General features: G+C 39.7%; 1 protein-coding gene across 1 annotated transcript in view; it reads right to left on the bottom strand.

Annotated features, from left to right (window-relative positions):
• The window catches only part of Ptprt (protein tyrosine phosphatase receptor type T), an 835658-nt gene that overhangs the window by 381139 nt on the left and 434927 nt on the right, over positions 1-19592 (bottom strand). Inside the window, exon 8 of the mRNA XM_055602221.1 lies at positions 5003-5112. Coding sequence (XP_055458196.1) covers positions 5003-5112 — 110 coding nt within the window. The remainder of the gene's footprint in view (positions 1-5002; positions 5113-19592) is intronic.

Raw genomic sequence — 19592 nt, 5'->3', positions numbered from 1 at the left:
GGCACCTCTAGCATGATCTCACGTGGTGCTGCTGCTGCTGGTGTCGGGACACAAGACCTTTGACGTTACCTGTCATCCAGGAGGGGGAACCATCACAAACACATGTTCCTTATCTCCCACTGAAATGAGAATACCCAGTGCTCTGAGGCCGTGACCCCATCACTTCCTATTGTACAAGGAAAGTCCACTCCCATAGGTTCTGATGAGAATTCTGAGGCCTTCCTTCTGTGGGAAAGAGGGCTAATTACTACTTCTTCCCACAGAGACATGATGAGACTCACACCTATTATGGGAGGAGAGTCCAGGAGCTAACCTGCCAAGACCCCAAGAACTCATCAAGGTGAGAACTACGAACTGAGTTGAAACTGTCATAATAATAATAAGCCATTGCAAACCACCATGTCTTCCATGCTGGTGCTCAGACAGGTGTGTTCGCTGCCTGGTGGGTTTTCTACACACACGAGACACTTGTGTACCCCAGGGTCTACTGTTCACAGAATAGTGAGGCACTCTTTTGTGAATATACATCTCACAGCTGGTGAGATGGCTCAGTGGGTAAGAGCACATGCTGAGCAAGCCTGAGGATCTGAGTCGGACCCCTGACATCCATGCAGGAAGCAGGGCGTAGCTGCTTCTGCCTGTAACCCCAGCACTGTAAAGAAGAGAGAGTGTCTTAAGGTTGTTGGTCAGCCAGCCTAGCCAAAAAACAGAAGCAAAAATAAAATCAGAAAACAAACAAAAGCCAAGATGAGCTCTAGGTTCAATGAGAGATATATGTCTCAAAGGAGTAAGATGGAGCGTGACAAGAGCAGGGTATCTGATATCCTCCTATCTGAGCTCCACATGTGTTCACACTGACCCCCACACAAATACACACACACACACACAAACACACACACACACACACATAAATACACACATGCACAAATCTGTTTAATTTCTCTGCTCAAATTCCTCTTATAGCTTTCCATTCTCTTCAAGACAAAAGGCAAACTTTGAGCCCTACATACTCAGATACTCTAAAAAAATGATTCCATCTCTCCTCTCCAGGCTCAAAAAGCTTTGGCCGCACTGGCCTCCTGTTTGTTAGACATGCCAGTCATTCCCACCTGTTGCACCAGCTGGGTTTCTTTGGGTTGCCGCTCCCTTGCTTTCACAGACTCTGTTCAGGTCAAAGGCAAACTAACCGCACATGTGTTTAGAACCTTTGCTTTGCCTGTTGGCCTGGATTTATTTATCTTTCAGTTCCTATACAGTTGATGCCTAAGACAGTTTGATAGATTCAGATTATAAAATGGAGACCAAAGTTCAGAGACAGCATGGGTATTTAATCAAAGCCCCTCAGATTTGGGGGTTCCAGGAATGTTTAAGGATAAACCCAGAGGTTGTTGCATGATGTGGATTAAAAAAGGGAGAAATTTTGTTTTAGCACTGACTGGGCTCACTCTGTTTAAGGTGCATGGCTTCAAGCAGTCTCCCCACCTCTCTCTTTCTCTCTCATTCTCTGTCTCTCTGTCTCTGTGTCTCTCTCTGTGTGTACACGCATGCACTCATGCACACGCTCATTCTTTGCTGAATCAAGGTTGAGTTGTATGCAAAATGGCATGGGCAAAATCCAATGTTTTCTTTCACTTGTGTCATCATTCCCTTTTTGTAACAAAATACTGTTTTTGAGGCTAGAAGAGAGTGCTCTGTCATTTATGGGTTCCTCTCTGGAAATTATAACTAGATCCTAATTTTAAAGAGCAAATTGGTTTTATCTAATTAAATTTGAAAATTGCCTCATAAACACATATTTTGTAATAGATGTCTCTAGAAGCAAGGACCCCTGTTTGCTGTCAGGGGCCAGGCTGGCTTGAGATCATTGTGGAGGAAACTCCACCTCTCTTTCCTCAAGAAGGTATACTCTTTGGTCAGTTGCAAAAACAAAAACAAAAACAAAAACAACAAAAAACAAAACACTTTCTAAAAGCCAGTGTTTTCTTGAAAAGACCCTCACAATTTTCAATGTCCATATGAATTTACCAGGGTCTTGGTTAAACTGGAAGCTGTGACTTGAGAAGTATTGACGGGGCCTAACATCTTGCATTTCTGAAGTTCCCAGGTGATGCTAGTCTATGGCCCACACTGTAGTATATCAGAGGCTGTGTTCAGAAGACAGGACTATGCCTGCCATCCTGGCTGGATGCCCATTGACACATCACATTCCTATCCGTCAACTTCCTCATTTTTACTCAATGTTAGCAACTAACACGTTACTTCTAAATTCCAAAGAGTGTGTAAATATGTATTTAATATGAACCTTGCAGCATCCTCATCTAGCAAATTACATTCTTAGTATTCTATTATTATTATTATTATTATTATTATTATTATTATTATTATTATTATTATTATTTGCAGTTCGGAGGCCTGCAGTTCTAAAATATACCACAGCCCACATACCAGGCAATGAGATAAACTTGGATTCTGATCTAGGTACCTGATGTCCAATTCAACGTTCTTACCGTGCTTGGCTCTCTTTAGCTTGTGACATGCACCATTACAGTCTTGTTTGCACACAGAACACAATGGACTATACACACAATCTCCTAGACGCCACCACACAATCCCCCAAGAGTTTTGGTGTGTTCCCAAAAGGCTCATGGAAACATCAGTCACTGAGATTTTCTGGCTCTGATTCTCTATAATTATAATGTGAGGAGAAGCCGAGAAGTTACTAGAAAATATCTCTACAGAGCCATCTCAAAGAGTCCATCACGGAAATGAAATCAGGTCTCTGAGACTCCACCAGGTGCTGGGTTCACAGCTGAGGAAGGCAGATAAGCCGTTCCATTTTGTTCTCACCATTGTGAGAACAAGTACCCCAGAGCATACCTCCCACAGATGCCACAAGTTCAGGAGTTCTTACTAAACATGTCTAATTCACAACTCTGTTTCGGCCACCTTCTCCACCTATCTGATTCTTTATTCTAATCACAGAATGGCAAAGCATTGCTTTGTTAGCCCAGTGCAAAGCATAGCCCTATGATATAAAAATTGAGAAAGAAGTCTATGCAGAGATTCAGGCACAGGTCCAAAAGAATGGAACCTAATGGTTTCTGAGAGAAGGTAAGTGCAAGGAACAGAGCCTTTTCATGGCCAAGCTGCCATCATTTCAAATGAGATCAAGGCAATTGCCAAAGACTTATTCAGAAAGCTAAATTCATTCAATTTCAGAGACTTTTATTCTGCAATGATATCCTTTTATATTTTTTGTAATTACATTTTTTAAATTAAATGTTAATAAGAGGTGGTAAATATCTACATTGCTTCCTAAAAAACTTTTCTATGTTGCTGGTCCATGAATTCCAAATCCATATACTCCCAGAACGGAGAAATTCCATATGAAAGTACTATCACTCCCTAAATTATGGATCTTTTCCCTTGCTGCATGAAAAACAGGCTGCTATGCACAAAAATCTGCCTGTCTATTTCTATCTGTCTTTCTTTATCTGTCTTTCTGTCTCTCCCTGCTTCCATTTTCCCTCCCTCCCTCACTGCCTCCCTCCATTTTCTCTCCCTCTCTTTGTCTTTCTCCCTTTCTCTTTCTGATTGTAATCTCTCTAATGAAACTCAAGCAACTGTGAATTTATAGGTTTTTTTGTTTGTCTTTGTTCTACAGTGTTTGACCATATCCTAGCCAAGTCTGCCGTACAAATGCTTCTCCTCTTACAACAAACACAGGAGGAAAGATTTTCTCTCTGGCCCAAGGAGGCTCATAGGCATTACTGTGCTTGCATTCCTCCTTCCAGTATTATCCCTGAGAACAGCACCAAGATCCTTGCGTTTTCTAAAATGAAGATGTTGGATAGCTCTTTTGAGACCAGGTGTCCAGTGAGACAAGATGTTTTTTCCTGCACATAGTGATAACCTGCTTCAGAGATACCTGCGGTCTCTAGAAAGCTTGTGAGTTCATTAGACTAATCCTGATCCTTTACTGTAAAGTACTTTATAATGCTCCCAGCTTTCTCCCCAAAACTGCTCCCTGTAGGTGTGTGTTTCTGCATGGATACTCAGTGATATAAGCCCCCTGTGGGCCAGGGTTCCTGTTTCAGCCTGAGAATCCCTGTGCCCTTTCTCTCCTCGGGTGTGCTATAATCTGAAGTAGTGATTGGCACCTTCATTTTACAGATGACAGATCTGATCTGAGGAGAGGTGGGTCCTACCAAGGGGAATCTGATAATATGGAAAAGTCTTGGGACACAAGGCCACAGCTTTTCTAAATTTCAGCATCTATGCCTCTCATCTGTGACACTGTCTTTTTCTACTTTGTCCTGTATTAGAAGCTCATAGTGTCTTAGAGCACAGAAATGAAAGGAAAATCAGTCTTCAAGACATGCTGGTTCTTGACTTGGATATTAGCTTTTGTGGAGATAGTTTTGTTTTTGTTCTCCAATGGCCTTCTATATAGCTTAGTTTACCGTCTTCAGGTGTTTGCTTGGTGGCTGTGTTCCTCCTGAATATGGTCTATTTCATGTCTGATATGGTAAAGCTTGGCTGATGGGTGAGGAAGATTATGAACTACCAGCTGGCTAATGATATAATATGCTTTGGGCACAGAGCAAGTTAAAACTTGGGAATCTTTTACCCTTGAAACAGAGAATGACTATAGGATTCCTCAAAAACCCATGGTCTGATACATATGGGCGATTTATTATGAGCATTGTGGTACCCCATTTGAACGTTAGCTTCTGGCTTCCAGGTCTGGGTCTTCTCTTATACATCAGTACATCAGTACAATCTGCAGCCTTGAACTATTGACCTATTTGCAGAAAGGATCACTCCTAACCATGATCACATCAATGCATGGTATGTTCACATGCTTTTGTCTTTGGGATGACCAAAACAGTCCAACTCTGTGCCCAGTTTGTATCTCACTCACCTTTGTGACCTTGAAGGAACAGGTGTTCACTCAATGAATAAAGCTGAGCCAATTGAAGCAGCCCAGGAGGTCCCTTACCTCATAGAGTGTGATGACCCCATTGGTCTCATTGGGAGGTTTCCACTGGATGTAGATCTTCTCCTCAAAGGGCCCTCCTTGGATGGATTCAAGAGGAACAGCTCCTGGAACTATAGAAGGGAAATACTGTGAGCCTAGTGTTACCTCCTATATAATTTCTCCAGCTCCACTGACTATTACAGGGGCTATCAAATTTTCTATAAAGGACTAAATATTAACTCTAGGACTGATGGCTGATACTATCGCTGGTCCAACTTCTTGACTGCCATTGTAGCACAAAAATGACTATAGAGAACCTGTAAATGAATAAATATGGATGTGTTCTGATCAAACTTTACTTGCAAAAACAGAAAAAATGGGATGAATTTGACTCAAAGGCTGGCAGCTTTTCATTCACCTATTTGGCAAATCCACTGGTGAAGTAAACCTAATCAGGCACAGAGGACATAAGTAGGCTCCTGCCTGCTTTAGGATTGTGATTTGAAGGGTGAAAAATGAGTTTTGCAATCATTTTAATAATGAATTTCCCTGGCCCTGCCAAGTTTTTTCCAACTTTAGAAAACACTTCCTTGTTTTCTTAATTCCTGGAACCATCAGTAACCATGTGCCCAATTAGAGGACCTCACCTTGCTCCAAGAAGTAAGCTAACACATAATGCTGCTGAGTCTCCTAATCTCTTGTTGGGTAGATGTTTACTATACACTTTTTGGTTGGATGAAGAGGTCAATGAATGACTAATGCCAGTATTTGGCCCTCATGAGCACACTTTTCCTGGGACCGCTTCTGTAAAAGGCAAGTCTTTCTATCAGTATCTTCCAGCAGCCTCACACAACAGTCTAGAAGATGCTGAGCCAGAAAGTCAATGATTCCCCAAACTTCTACTGATTAGCCCTTAGAGAATGAAGCATTCATGTAAATCTTTGCCCGATCTATTTATACTTCAGCATTATAAAAGCAGGTAAGCGCTTACTCTTTGATCAGGATTTTACATAACATTATTTTACTTAAGCTACAAAATAGCTCTGCCTACTATGTATTATCTCCTTCATGCTGATAAAGGAAATGAAGCTGTGAGAATTAACTAACTTGGTCAAGGGCATACCACTCTTAAGTTGTAAAGAGGGGACAGAACACCTGTCTCAGAGCTTCAAAGCATATAGTCTTAATCATCACACTTTGCCTCTCTGGATAGAGCCTCAATCAGTGCTGCAATCAGTTCCCCATTGTCAAATTAAAATGCTTTTAGTTTTTCTCATTATGGTCATGATGCATATGATTTGTTGGTATTAAGAATCTACAGAAAGATCTTGAGGTTTACACCAGGTCTTCTGAATATGTATTATAGGTTTCAGTTTAGTTTTTTAGGGGACTCCTGAGGGCGTGAGCGACTGGGTCTCTTATTCTTGCGCCTTCCCTCTGTTAGTTTGCCTTGTCCAACTCTGATGTCATTTTTTTTTAAACCTTATTGTGATGAGTTGCTGTTATCTCACCACAGAAGTTTATTCTAATGAGAGAAAGAAAGTGAATAGATTGGGATGGGAAGAAAAGTGGGGAGGATCTGGAGGAGTAGAGGGCTATAATCAGGATATATCGTAGGAGAAAAGAATCTATTTTCAACAAAAGTGGGGTGAAGTGGGAAAAGAAAAAAAAAACAGAAAAACAAAAACAAAAACAACAAAATGTTAAAAGAAAATGAACAAAATCTTCTGGTGCATATATGCATTTATAGGTACATACACATTTTTAATATAAAACTTGAATTCACATTTTTTTCAAAATAAATTAATCCTGTGTATGTTGCATTTTTACATTCTTTCATAACTAGACAAATCATAGACGTTAAAAATTTCTAAAATTAGCCAGGCTTGGTGGTGTATGCCTGTAATCCCAGCCCTCGGGAGGCAGAGGCGGGCAGGTCTCCATGAGTTTCAGGATAGCCTGGTCTAGAAAGTGAGTTAAGAATAGCCAGGGCTACACAGAGAAACCTTGTCTAGGAAAAAAAAAAAAGTATTTTTGTGACTCGACATTTTAACAGCCTCTTGGCGGTATGAGATTGCACACTCTGTTCACAGCAATTGTCCCTTCCTATTGAGCGCTAAAGCTGGTTGAAAATTTTTATGATTATGGATAACACCGGGCTAAACATGATTTTTTCAATTATCATGCAAAGAACAGGTTTCCCTATGAGATGCTAATATTTCTTTGTTGCTGAGCTTCCTTCTCCCATTTCCCTGTCCCTGCTTGTGCCCTTATGCTCCTCAGGCCCCTGTTCCACTTCAGTGTCATGTGTATTGTTTTCCTGCTCTTAGTCCCTTAGTTAAAACCTGTATTTTCCCTCTCCTGGGCACCTTTTGAGTAGCGAGATTCCTATCAAAACTCACTGAAATGAAAAATGCACACATAAAAATTAGAAGCTTAGAGCTATGTATGAGAGACAATATGTGACATGACTCTAGCCAGCCTGAGCACAGCAAACATGGCTCTGGGGGCCCTTCCCTTCTCTCCCATTCCCTCTGCCTTGATAAAAACTGTTAGATTACATTCCTAAAATTCTATGCTGCTGGTCTGGAGACAGGAAGCAACAGTCTGGACAGAAAAGGGTGAAGGAACTGTGTGAAAGGAACTTAGAGCTCCAGAACCTAAGTCAGGCAGCAACAAGAGCCTGGCCTGAGTTGGGCAGGTCATGGCTGCTTTGAGCAGGTGTGACGCTCTGAAACTGAGACAGGCAGATGCTGGAATGTAACAAAACAGCCCTATCATAAGAAGGAAAGGCAGTCCTTAATTATCCCATGGCTGGGGAGAATCTCCTTAAAGGTACAATTAAAGCCCAAACACTAAGACACCTTATTGGCATTGAGTAGATATCTCCAGAATCCCCAGATGCTTGCTGAACAGGTTTCTTATCAGGAAAGAGTCAGGCCTGTGATCTTCCCTAAGATCTTGTGATGCTCCTTAGGGGATCTGGGGTTCCCCAGATCAGGAGAAGAGGGAACCTGATGAGAAAGGAAGTCCATCTTCATACACCGAGCTCAGAGACTATCTGGAAATGCCAGATCTTAATAGCAGAGTTCCACACTAAAGCCCGAAGATCCATTTCTGTATTTGACCAATTCCTCCTCCTGAAGCTACCAAGATCCAACTACCAAAGTATTTAAGTCCACCAATCAAAAGAATCCTTTGGCTGACCTAACTTACATTTTTAATTAACATTAAATACTTTACTGTAACATAAGGCTTCCCCTTATAAAATGTGGCCATTTGCCTGTGGGCCACATCTGTTTTCCTCTGTATCCAGAGACAGTCCTATGTCCTCTGGGACACATACCTCTTCTCTCTTTCCTTTGTTCCCTTCCACTTCTCTCTTATCCTCTATCTCCTATCTTTGTCTCTTATTCCCTGTTCTCTATTCTATTAAGATAAACAAGCCTCCTTTATGCAAAGACTTGGTCTTGGGTGTCCTGAGCCTATATCGTTCCCTTACAATGTAGTATCTGGAACTCTGAGCCTGGGTCACCTCACTCAATATGTTATTTTCCAGTCTATCTGTGTTCTTGAAAATTTCATAATTTAAGCTCTCTCTGTGAGTATTCTTGTAAACAATCTGCACGCAACTTTGCTCATGTCCTCAAGACAGATTTGTGGCAATTAATTTACTAGGTCTAAGTAGATCAACTACCTCATTTAGGGATTTTGACACATATTACCAGATTGCCTCCCAGAAAGTTTGTTTAAGTCTGGGCTTCTAACAAAAGATTATGCCTAGGCCAGATTTCTACTCACACTGACTATTTAAAAAATTAAGTATTTGTGTCATTTTTAGAATCCTGAAAAACACAGATTTTTTTTTTTCACTTTGGCATTAATTCTTTTGAGAACTTGCTCCCTACACCCTGTGCTCATCTTTCTGTATGCTTCTTTATTTTTGCTGATCTTTATCTTATGGAATTGTCACTACCATCCCCTTGTAAAGACACTAAAGACACAGTTATTTATGCATAGTTTACAAATAATTTTTTTTTCTTTTGCCAGATTTCATTTGTGTTTTAAAGCTTCTAAGTGTGTAGAAGCTTTTAAAATGGGTCAAATTTCATATTGCTTCTTCCTAACTACCTTTCCCTTTCTGCAAATATATCTTAATTAATGTGATCAGTGGACTGTTGTTGACATTAGGGATATGCAAATAACAAAGAGAAATGTGGCCAAATCCTCTTAAAACTTGTGATCCAGGGAGCAGACATGTGTTAAATAACTGCACTCATGGATAGTTTCATTCGAGTTATTACCAGAACTCTCAGGCCAGGGGATGTGGCACTAGGAGAACAATGAACAGAGGCAAGTTAGGATAGCAAGACAGGATATCAAGTGGCCAGTAAGCTAGAGCTGATGGATAAGTAGAAGTATCTAGGGTAAAGGCAGGGAGTAATGGGAGTGTGGTGGATAGCTTTCTGAGGTCAAAGGTGGAAGGAGAAAAATCAGTTCGGAAGTCTGTAGTCATTCTGGAGACAAGGAGTATAGAAAAAGAAATGAACTGTAGGGGATTTCTGTCGTGCTAAACCAGCATGAATTGATGGTGACGGATGAGGGTAAATATGATAGGATGTGTCAGAGAGGGCTCCAGCATTGCTACATAGAAACCAGGAATCAGGCTCTTGTCCCTACAGGGAAGGGTCTCAAAGGATGACTAGTTTTGAAGAGGAATCTGGTGAGGTGAGCTCAGTTTTTTTTTTTTTTTTTTTTTTAGACTTGAGGAATATATAGAACATCCAGCCAGAGTGGGTAAATAGCTTTTAGAGAGACAAGACCAAGGCCAATGCTTGGATATTAAAATCATGTCCTGGAAATGGCAAGAGTATGGGGGGGGGGAGCTTTCAGACTCAGCTAAGACGACCTTGTCTCAACAACGAGGAGGAAAACACATGGGCACACTAGGACCCTATGTTGAGAGAAGAAACTAGGAAACCAGGAAGTTGAGTTGTCATAGCAGCAGCTGTGGATGGAGACAGGGTTAGGAAGGGACTGGGTAGCAGTGATGGATATGGCTGAATGGACAACCCGGAAGTGGCTCAACACCTGTGGCTGGAGGAAGAATAGTTTACAGAGACTGGTTGTATAACATTTCTGGAGAGGGCTGGAAAAAGAAAAGTAGAAGATGAAGGGGCACGAGCAAAGACTATTAGTTATAAAGGGCGAGGAAATGTAAAAGACAACCAAGATGAGAAGAAAGGTAAAAACAAAGTCCATTTCCAAAGATGGAGAGAGTTTTCACATGGCTAAGCCAGGCAAAAATAATCCGACAGGGGCCACAAGATGGAAGGGTGGGAAAGGGTGACTTGGGAGTACCCTGAAGAGACAAAAGCAGGAAAGGGTGGGAAAAAGTTCCCTTCCCACTTTGAGAGACGGAAAGGGGACAAACAGATTGAGCTACTTAGGCAGGGAGCTTCAGTATCCTAATAGCTTCATTTTTCTTTAGAAGTGGAGGATAATCTGTCTCCCAGCAGTGCAAGAAACTGGGGAGAGTTGAGGTGGTTTAATCATTGAGGAGTAGACAGTGAAATGAAGAGAGAAATGGGATTTCTATGGATTCCTCTTAGTTGGTCTGAATACGGGAAGATCCATCGAGTAGATGAGGGGCTCTGTGGTGGGTAGCAGGGGATTCCTTGGTGGGAAAGTTTGTGGGATGGAGATGGGCAAGAGTTTGTCTAATGGAGGCTGTGAGGATAATTCAGGCTAGAAGTACTAGGCTTTCCAGTTGAGGGCGGATTATCTTTCTTGCTACCGATAAAGCAAATAAAAAACACCAGTGAGTAATTATTATGACTTTTTGATGTTACTGCCATTTTTCTTATTATACCTAATACTGCCACCCATCTGAAATTTATTTTCTACATTGTGCATAGTAGAAATTTACTCGTAATTTCTTACAATGTTCTTGGGACAATTACTTGGCCAGTGAAAACTTTCCACTATGACTTAAAATGCCAGCTTTCCACAATGGCTTATTTTATACCCTGGCATATGCTTTCAGCCTTCACTGAGTCATAGCTCCTACTATGACAGTCTTTCCCTATAGTTTGGGATGACATGGTGATGTTTCTTGTTACATCCAATAAGTATGGGTACCCACTTATTCTTCAAGAAGAACACACACTTGTGATCCTAGTGGGCAGGAGGTGGAGGTGAGAGGATAAGATGGTCAAAGCCGTCCTTGTCCGCATAACATGTTTGAGAGTGACCACGGTTGCATGAGACCTTGTGTCAAAAAAAAAAAAAGGAAACTGAAGAACTTTGTAATAATTTTATAAAATTTCAAAGCTCTTACAACACAATTGATTCTTGCACTTTCATTTATCTCTTCTTTTGAGGACAAAGGACATCTCTATTGCCACGGGTCCCTTCTACTCAGTAACACTTTTTAAATCTCCTTAATTAATACCTCTATTTGTGTTCCTTGATTAAAACTATGGAATTTCTGTTGTTTTCTACTAATTGCATTTTCATAATTTTATTATTTTCTTCCTCTTGTTTTGCATTATATTAAAAAGCTTCTCTTTTGATTTGCATGGTATTAAAATATATAAAATTTAGCTGTGTTTACAGAATGATTATAAAATGATCACATGCTGACTGTCTAAGAAGCAAGGTAGCATTCACTTTGTGCCTCTCATCATTGATTCTTTCTTCCCCCATTACCACCAACACGAACACAACAGGTACGACAGAATTTTATGTTAATCACCCTAAATTCTTATTTGGAGTCATCAATATATACACATGCCCCAGGACAACAGGCCATTTAGTTTTCCTTTCTTCCTTTCATATACAGAGACCAGGTGTTCCTAGACTTCCATTCATCATTCTAGGACACCTGGAGGTCCATTAGCTGTGTTTTATTCCTCTTCAGTTCACGTTTTGTCATTTTTCTAACTTCATCTTATCATTCGACTTCAGATTGAACACAGGGATCCAGATGGATCTCTCTCTTGTGCATGACTCACATGAATATATGTTTTTAAAAATATGTTTGTATATCAGACTTCACTAAGGTGGACTCAAGCCTTCTGGCTACCACAGAGAATCTTCTGGTAAAAGAGGTAACGACTTTATCTCATCTTCAAGGCCCTACCTATTTACATCCTTCGGCTTTTGTCTTCTGTCATTTGGGATGTGGCTCACTAGTCCTGCCTGGCTTTGAGGGGGCTGCCACCTTCAAGACTGCCTTTTCATTCCAGGCCAGACAGCTCTGCTGCAGGTGTGTAATGCTCTTCTTCCAGACAGCCTATAGTTGGCAGATGTTCTGGACACCTGCTTATTGACATGGTGCCTCATAGTCAGCTCTCTGTCATCACAGCACCATCGGGTGCTTAGACAGTCTCTTTTTCAGTTCCATCCAGGGACGATTGATTGTTCCTCCCAGAGCACCCATAGTTTCCAAGATGGATGTAGGAATACATAGACACAAGCCCTTGTCGGTCTCCAGATGTCCTGAGCACCTGTGTGATACCAAATTGTTTTCAAAGTGGTACCAGCATTTCAAACTTTCTTACACATTGTTCTGTAAGTCCCCACATTTCTATATCTTTAAAAGGTATTTGGCAGTCAGGCAGTGTTGGTGCATGCTTTTAATCCCAGCACTTGGTAGGCAGAGGCAGGTAGATTTCTGTGTGTTCAAGGCTAGCCTGGTCTACAGAGTTAGTGTTACATAAAGAAACCCTATTTAAAAGAACCAGAAAAAAAAAAATGTATTTGGCATTATCAGCTTTGAAAGTCTAGGCCATTTGGTAAGTGTAAAGTGACACTTCACAGAGATTTCTATCTGTTCTTACCTAGTTAGTAAGCAAGCTGACCATCTATTAATATTGGTTGGCTATTGCCTCTTTGTGTTGATCTACTGGTTTCTTTATTTCATAAAAGAAGTCTTATACTAAAACAACCTCTCTGAGGGCTGGACTGCAGCTCAGGAGCAGAATATTTGTCCCTTACAATGAGAGCCCTGGGTTCTGTACCCAGCACAGAAAACAGACAAAAACAAAACAAAACAAACAAACAAACAAAAAACCCAGGCGATCTCTCAGTTTGTGTCTTGTATTTGCCTTTGGATATAGATAAGTTATTAATGTTGATAGAGTTGAATTTATCAGTGGCCTTTAATTTTTGTGTGAGAGCAAAAGAGAAAGGCAAACAGCAGCAGACTCTGTTGGTCCCCCACCCTGCCTGACTGAACAATGCACGCTCTCAAACACCCCATTTCCTCTTTTCCTAAGGCCAAGGGAAGCTCAGTGGTCAGCACATTGGAGAAGTTAAGAAGTGTTAGTGAAGTGTTTAAAACAACTGTCAGTCATAAAAGAAAGGAAGTTGGTGATTGGACATCCATGTTTCCTCACTGCTGGTTTGGTAACTCCACATCCTACTGCTCTAATCAAAGTTTTAAACACTAAAATCTTGGCTGTGTGTGTGTGTGTGTGTGTGTGTGTGTGTGTGTGTGTGTGTGTGTCAGGGAAACAGTGGCAGCAGAGATGACAGTGAGGATGATAAAGACGATTTCCAACCCATGGCTGACTGATGCTATAATAAATTACTTTAAGTATTAATCACTGGGAAAATAAAATTAAAACCTCTAAGTGTCACTCAAAAACCAATGAAAATAAACATTTCTCTTTTTAGAACACTTCGTGCATGTGTTTGTACTCATCTGACATGTCGAAAGAATGAATGATTCAGTGCCAGTGTTTGGGCCACACTTTGAAAGGTTTTGTTTTAAAATCCAATGTTTGATGGAGTTGCTGCCTAATATGTGCTGCCCTGATTCCTTCCTGTACTTGTCTCTCCCTCTCCACGTCCAGTGTGACCTCCTAAATATTCTTCCATTGAAATCCTCATTGTAGATTTGCCTCCTGAGATATTCCTAAAAATAGTGATTTTGAAGAGATTATTTCTCTATTCTAAGGTCCAACAATATTCATAAGTGCTTATGAAAAATATGGAAGTTATGCTTTTGACAAAATGGCCTTTAGGAAATGCACATTTGCAGTCTAGCGTCATTTACTAAAATAATTTTCTTGACTTACTACCATGCTACCTTAAACTTCTACTTTACTCCCACACATGTATGGGGGCTGAATTCGTTTTGTTTAGCTCTTCTTTTAGGCCAACCTTGTATGAACATCACATTGTCTAATGAATAATAATTTATCTCAATAAGGAAACCTAGGGGATGGAGGGTGGGTCTGTGGTTAAGAGCACTGGTTACTTTTCCAGAGGGCCTGGGGACAATTCCTAGTACCCACATGGTAGTTCACAAACATTTGTAACTAGTCTCAGTGGAAACAAGACATTTGGCCTCTAAGAGCATTGCACACACACATGGTGCATAGATATACATGTAGGCAAAACACTTATACATATTATATATGCATATTACACAGGTGTCATATATTCATACACATACAACATGTATAGGTGGTAAACACACACAAACCATGTAATATTAAACTTCATCTTCAGGACTGTCTTAGCTAGCCACCTTTTCTTAGTAGTAATACATTTTTGTATCAGCATGTACCTTGTTTTTAAAGAGTTTGGGTTTTTCATTGTAATTGTTTCTAGGTAATTTGCCTTCATATTATTCTATCTTTATAGTATTATATTTCCCATCACAAGTATAATGTATTCCTTGGAGGGGCCTTGTTTGATGTCCTTTGTATATGTTTATCACAAATGTAAATAGTATCCTTAAAAAATATCATATTCTTGTTAGGTGAATAGAAATGGAATGTGCTCTTCAATATGGATATCTTGGGAAATACATCAATGTTAATTTTAATATCTTATTCAGACTACTTTCGGTTATCTATGTAAATAATCATAGCATCTGTAGCTAATAACAGTCTTATTATTTCCAATCTTTTAGCTCATTTTATTTTTGTCTTTTAGGGTCACCAATACCGTATTTAATGGGAATAATGATAGACATATGTGTTTTTCCAATTTTAAAGATAATGATGCTATTCTTTTATCCTTTCTGTGGTGTTTTGTAGGTCACTTATAGTTATCATTTAGCAGGTTAAAAAGGTCCATTTTATTCCTCAGATTCAAATAAATTTTGTTTTGAAATCATGCTGGGCTTTAACTGAATCCATTGTAGTAATGATACATTTCCTACCCTCTCTTAGTATGTTAATGCAATGAATTATATAAATGGACTTTGCAAAGTTTAACCAACATTAGTTTCTTGAAATATTTTTTATTCATATAATGTTTTTGTGTTGTTCAGTTATATTTTGATTGGGATATCTGCACCCAATTTCCTTCTTTTTCATTGCAAGATTGTCTGGCTTGGGCATCTTATGGTCACATAAGAATTATGGTCACACCATATTTGGGTAGGAAGTTTATGGTGATTTTTCTTCCAGAAGAGCTGTGAGTCCCATGGGATACAAATTCCTTGGGTGATGATCACACATGTAAAGTCATGTCAAACTTAGAATCAATGACTTAAACCCTTTCACTGAAGAAAAAGTTTAACAATTTAAGTTTGACTTTGAATATATTGTATAACTATATGAGAATATTTTCCTTATTAGGTTTTAAATATATTTCCAAGAAATTTTTCCATGTCACATAATTTTCAAATGTTAGTATAAAATTATATTTAGTATCTTTTAAAAACCATTTTACTATTTTGTGAGTGTGTCAAATTAACTCTGTACAAGTGGATAAAATAAATAAACATCTCATTAATTTAGTTCTAGTGAATTTCATTCTATGAACTTGCTTTTATTTAAAGATTTTATTCCTTAACCACACATCTAGCAAATAGTTTTGAACTTTTTAAAAAAGATCAGTGTGGGGAAAATCATGTCTCTAAAATATTAATTTCCATTCTAGGGACACATTTCCTACCTGTGTTTACTTAGTTATTTTTAAACTGGATATTAACATTTGCTTTATTAAAACAACAAAAGGGCATTTTCTCTCTAATTCCTGGAGACCCTTGTTTTGCAATATCAGTTTCTTTCCTCCTTAATTAAAATATTAAAATGTAGTTTTTTTTTTAATCTGTCCAGAAACCTGCCTTTTTGAAACCTCCTTAGAGGTATTATCAGAAGCGGGGATAGTGCAGGTGGTCTGGGTTTGTGGGTCATTCTGCTAGTGAATTAGTCCCTGCTTTAAGTTTCTCTAAGTCAGAGGGAAAGGGAAGAAACAGGACACATTCGTGAAGTATCGGGCCCCACAAGTATTCCGCTTGTTTGGTGAGGATGCACTCTGAGCCTTTAGAGAAATAACCAGGTAGGAGGAGGATTCTCTACAGAGAGGCTTTCTGGATGTTTGGGGAGGGATAGCACACTGAACTTCCTCTGACTGGAGTGTATCCTTCCAATGGCAATTTGCTGTTAAAGTCCTTCCCGTTTTGCGATGGTCAATCTCAATGCTCAACTTGATAAACTGTAGAAGAAAGAGAGAGGGGGCGGAGCACAGCTATCTGTTGCTCTTGACTGCAGAAACAATGTGACCAAGTGATGTAGGTCCCTGTCACTTTGATTTCTCTGCTATGATGATGACACTGTAAAGTCAAAACAAACTCTTCCTCCTTTAGTTCTTGTTAGAGGAGTATTGCATCACAGCAACAGGAAGAGTGAACAGGATACAGTCCGTATATATACTCTGGACATCAGCTTGCAGTAAGAGCTGTGGCCTGGTACTTGGAGTTTTTCATGACATTGAGCTCTTGGTAGCTCATCCCTGTCTTTAGCCCTAGTGCCCAGGGGTTGGCTTTCTATGCAGTACCTCATAAACTCCTTCCAGTTTAGCTGTGTCACATCCTTTTACTCAGGGCCAGTTAAAGGGATCTGTCTCTATATTTCTTTGGGAATGCATTTTTAAAAAGGTAATCAGATTACCATTTTAAATAAAAATTCATAGTTTTCATCACTTGGACCTACACTAGGAAATGGCTCAGAGCATGGGTTTAACCCACACTGTCAGAGTTTATGTTTGGTTTACACTTGCTTGCTGTCTAACCTGGGGCAAATTACTTAATATCTTTTGGTGGAAATTTCCTTGCTTTAAGGAGGGGAGGAAACCAGCATCTTCTTCATAGTTTGCAGAGGAATTTACTATTTCACCATCATAATGTGCTTTACAAGGTGCTTGGCACAAAGTAAGTGTCCTGTGTGGCTGTCCCTCTCTAGGATCCCACTACATTTCCCCAAGAGCTGCAGTAATACAGGGTGGAAACCACACTTTGAATTCTGCAGGTATAATTCTTCCTGTCTCCGTTGTCTACCTCAATCTCCTTTTCTGGATTGGTATTATATTGCTAACTGCAGAAGCTGCATCTTCTCATAGCTTACTGAGGATGCTAAATAGCTCATACAATGGTCTTCTGATTTCTTTGGTAAATAATTGTAAAATTTATCTTGTCTCTGAGGACTCAGGAGTCATTGATTTGATAACATATTTATGCTTGCATATTATCTAGTTGGAACTGTTCTAAGCACTTACATCATAATGGTAAACAAAATAGACAGGAAAATCCAGTCTCTGTGGAGTGCATTCTATTTGGGAGAAGATAGATAATAAAAGGTAGAGTGTAAACGCAGTGTTTCAGTTGATAAATGCTAAGTGAATACACAAAACAGAGAAAAGAGACAAAGTGTCATGTAAAAGGCTTCCACATATAAATGAAACTGGCTGGGAAGAGCTCTCTAGCCTCTAAACAGGAATGAAGACATGATGAAGGTCAAAGAGATAACCCTGTTTATCTGGTAGAAGGCCATTCTAGTTAGAGGGGATGGCAAGTACAAAGGCCCTGAGGCAGATACATTCTTAGTATACTTGAAGACAATGACTAGATTCAGGAAATGAAAACAAAAGCAGGAGATGAAGAATTAGCCCAAACAGAATTAGGACTTCTGGTTCCTTTGGGACATTATATGTCATTGGGTGTTTAAGCTCAATAACATGAGAAAGATCAGAAGCGTAAGAGCAGAAGGCTGGTATGAATGTCTTCATGTTTTTTGTTTGTTTGTTTGTTTGTTTGTTTAAAATCATTCTGTCTGCATTGTTGAGAACAGCATGCAGAGGCCAGGGATGAAGCTGAAGTCTAAATAACTGCTCACATAATCTACACTGGTCACCGTAGTGGCTGAGGCCATCAGTAGATGAGAGCAAGCGTAGGTTGTTCAATATCTCTGTGCTGCTGTATTGACAGCAGAACTAAGAGATTATGCTGATGAGTCAGCTTTAGAGAGTGAGCTAAACTTTGCTTGGCACAAAGCCGGGAGCACCAGTTACAGACAACATAACACAAAATAGGGTCTTTAGTGCTGTGAAATCCAGAGTCTTAGTTTGACAAAAGGGAGGAGTCAAGGATTTTGGCTTGAGCCACTACTAAAATATAGGTGCTAGTAATTAAGATAGAGAAGACAGTGGGGAGAAGAATGTTAGTGTTGGTTGAGCAGTGATCACCTCTTTGGTTTGGGATGTTTTATTCCAAAGGACCAGAGCAATCTAAGTGAGGAGGTTGAGCTAACAGGTGAATAAATCACTCTGGAGGGCTGGAGAGGTCTGGCCTGGAGACATCAATTAGAAAAATTATTAGCTTGTGTGTGGATTTTAAAGCCAAGGGATCAGAAATAATTAGGTAAATAAATAGACCCACAGTCAGCAATCTGTGGCCCTTGATACAAATCCAAATAGCTGCTTGCTTTTGTAAATAAAATTTTATTGGAAAATCGTCATACCCAATCATGTATATATTGTTGCTGGATATTTTCCTGCTGCAACAGCAGAATGAAATAGCTGCCAAAGAGATCTATGTGATCTACAGAGCCCATTTCCTAGGTTTGGACAGCCTTTGGTACAGAAATGACTGCAAAGAGTCTCAAACATATTAGTCAATAAAGCTGAGATGTTTAAAAGAAATCCATGATGCAGGGGTGGTTCAATATACGGAAATCCATCAATGTGATCCACCATATTAACAAACTGAAAGAAAAAAAAAAACACATGATAATCTCCCTAGATGCTGAAAAAGCATTTGACAAAATCCAACATCCATTCATGTTTAAAGTATTGGAGAGATCAGGGATACAAGGCACATATCTAAACATAGTAAAGGCAATATACAGCAAGCCTATAGCCAACATCAAACTGAATGGAGAGAAACTTAAAGCAATCCCACTGAAATCAGGGACAAGACAAGGCTGCTCACTCTCCCCATATCTCTTCAACATAGTGCTGGAAGTCCTTGCTAGAGCAATAAGACAGTTGAAGGAGATCAAGGGGATACAGATTGGAAAGGAAGAAGTAAAATTATCACTATTTGCAGATGATATGATAGTATACCTGAGTGACCCCAAAAACTCTACCAGGGAACTTCTACAGCTAATAAACACCTTCAGCAAAGTGGCTGGATACAAAATTAACTCAAAAAAAAAAATCAGTAGCATTCCTGTATACAAAAGACAAAAGGGCTGAGAAAGAAATTAGAGAAACAACACCCTTCACAATAGCCACAAATGACATAAAGTACCTTGGTGTAACCCTAACCAAGCAAGTCAAAGACTTGTATGAAAAAAAGTTCAAGTCT

Source organism: Psammomys obesus, unplaced genomic scaffold, assembly GCF_907164565.1.
Source record: "Psammomys obesus unplaced genomic scaffold, mPsaObe1.curated_primary_1811, whole genome shotgun sequence".
In the NCBI taxonomy this organism is placed as follows: Eukaryota; Metazoa; Chordata; class Mammalia; order Rodentia; family Muridae; genus Psammomys; species Psammomys obesus.
This window is presented reverse-complemented; position numbering and strand designations above follow the sequence as displayed.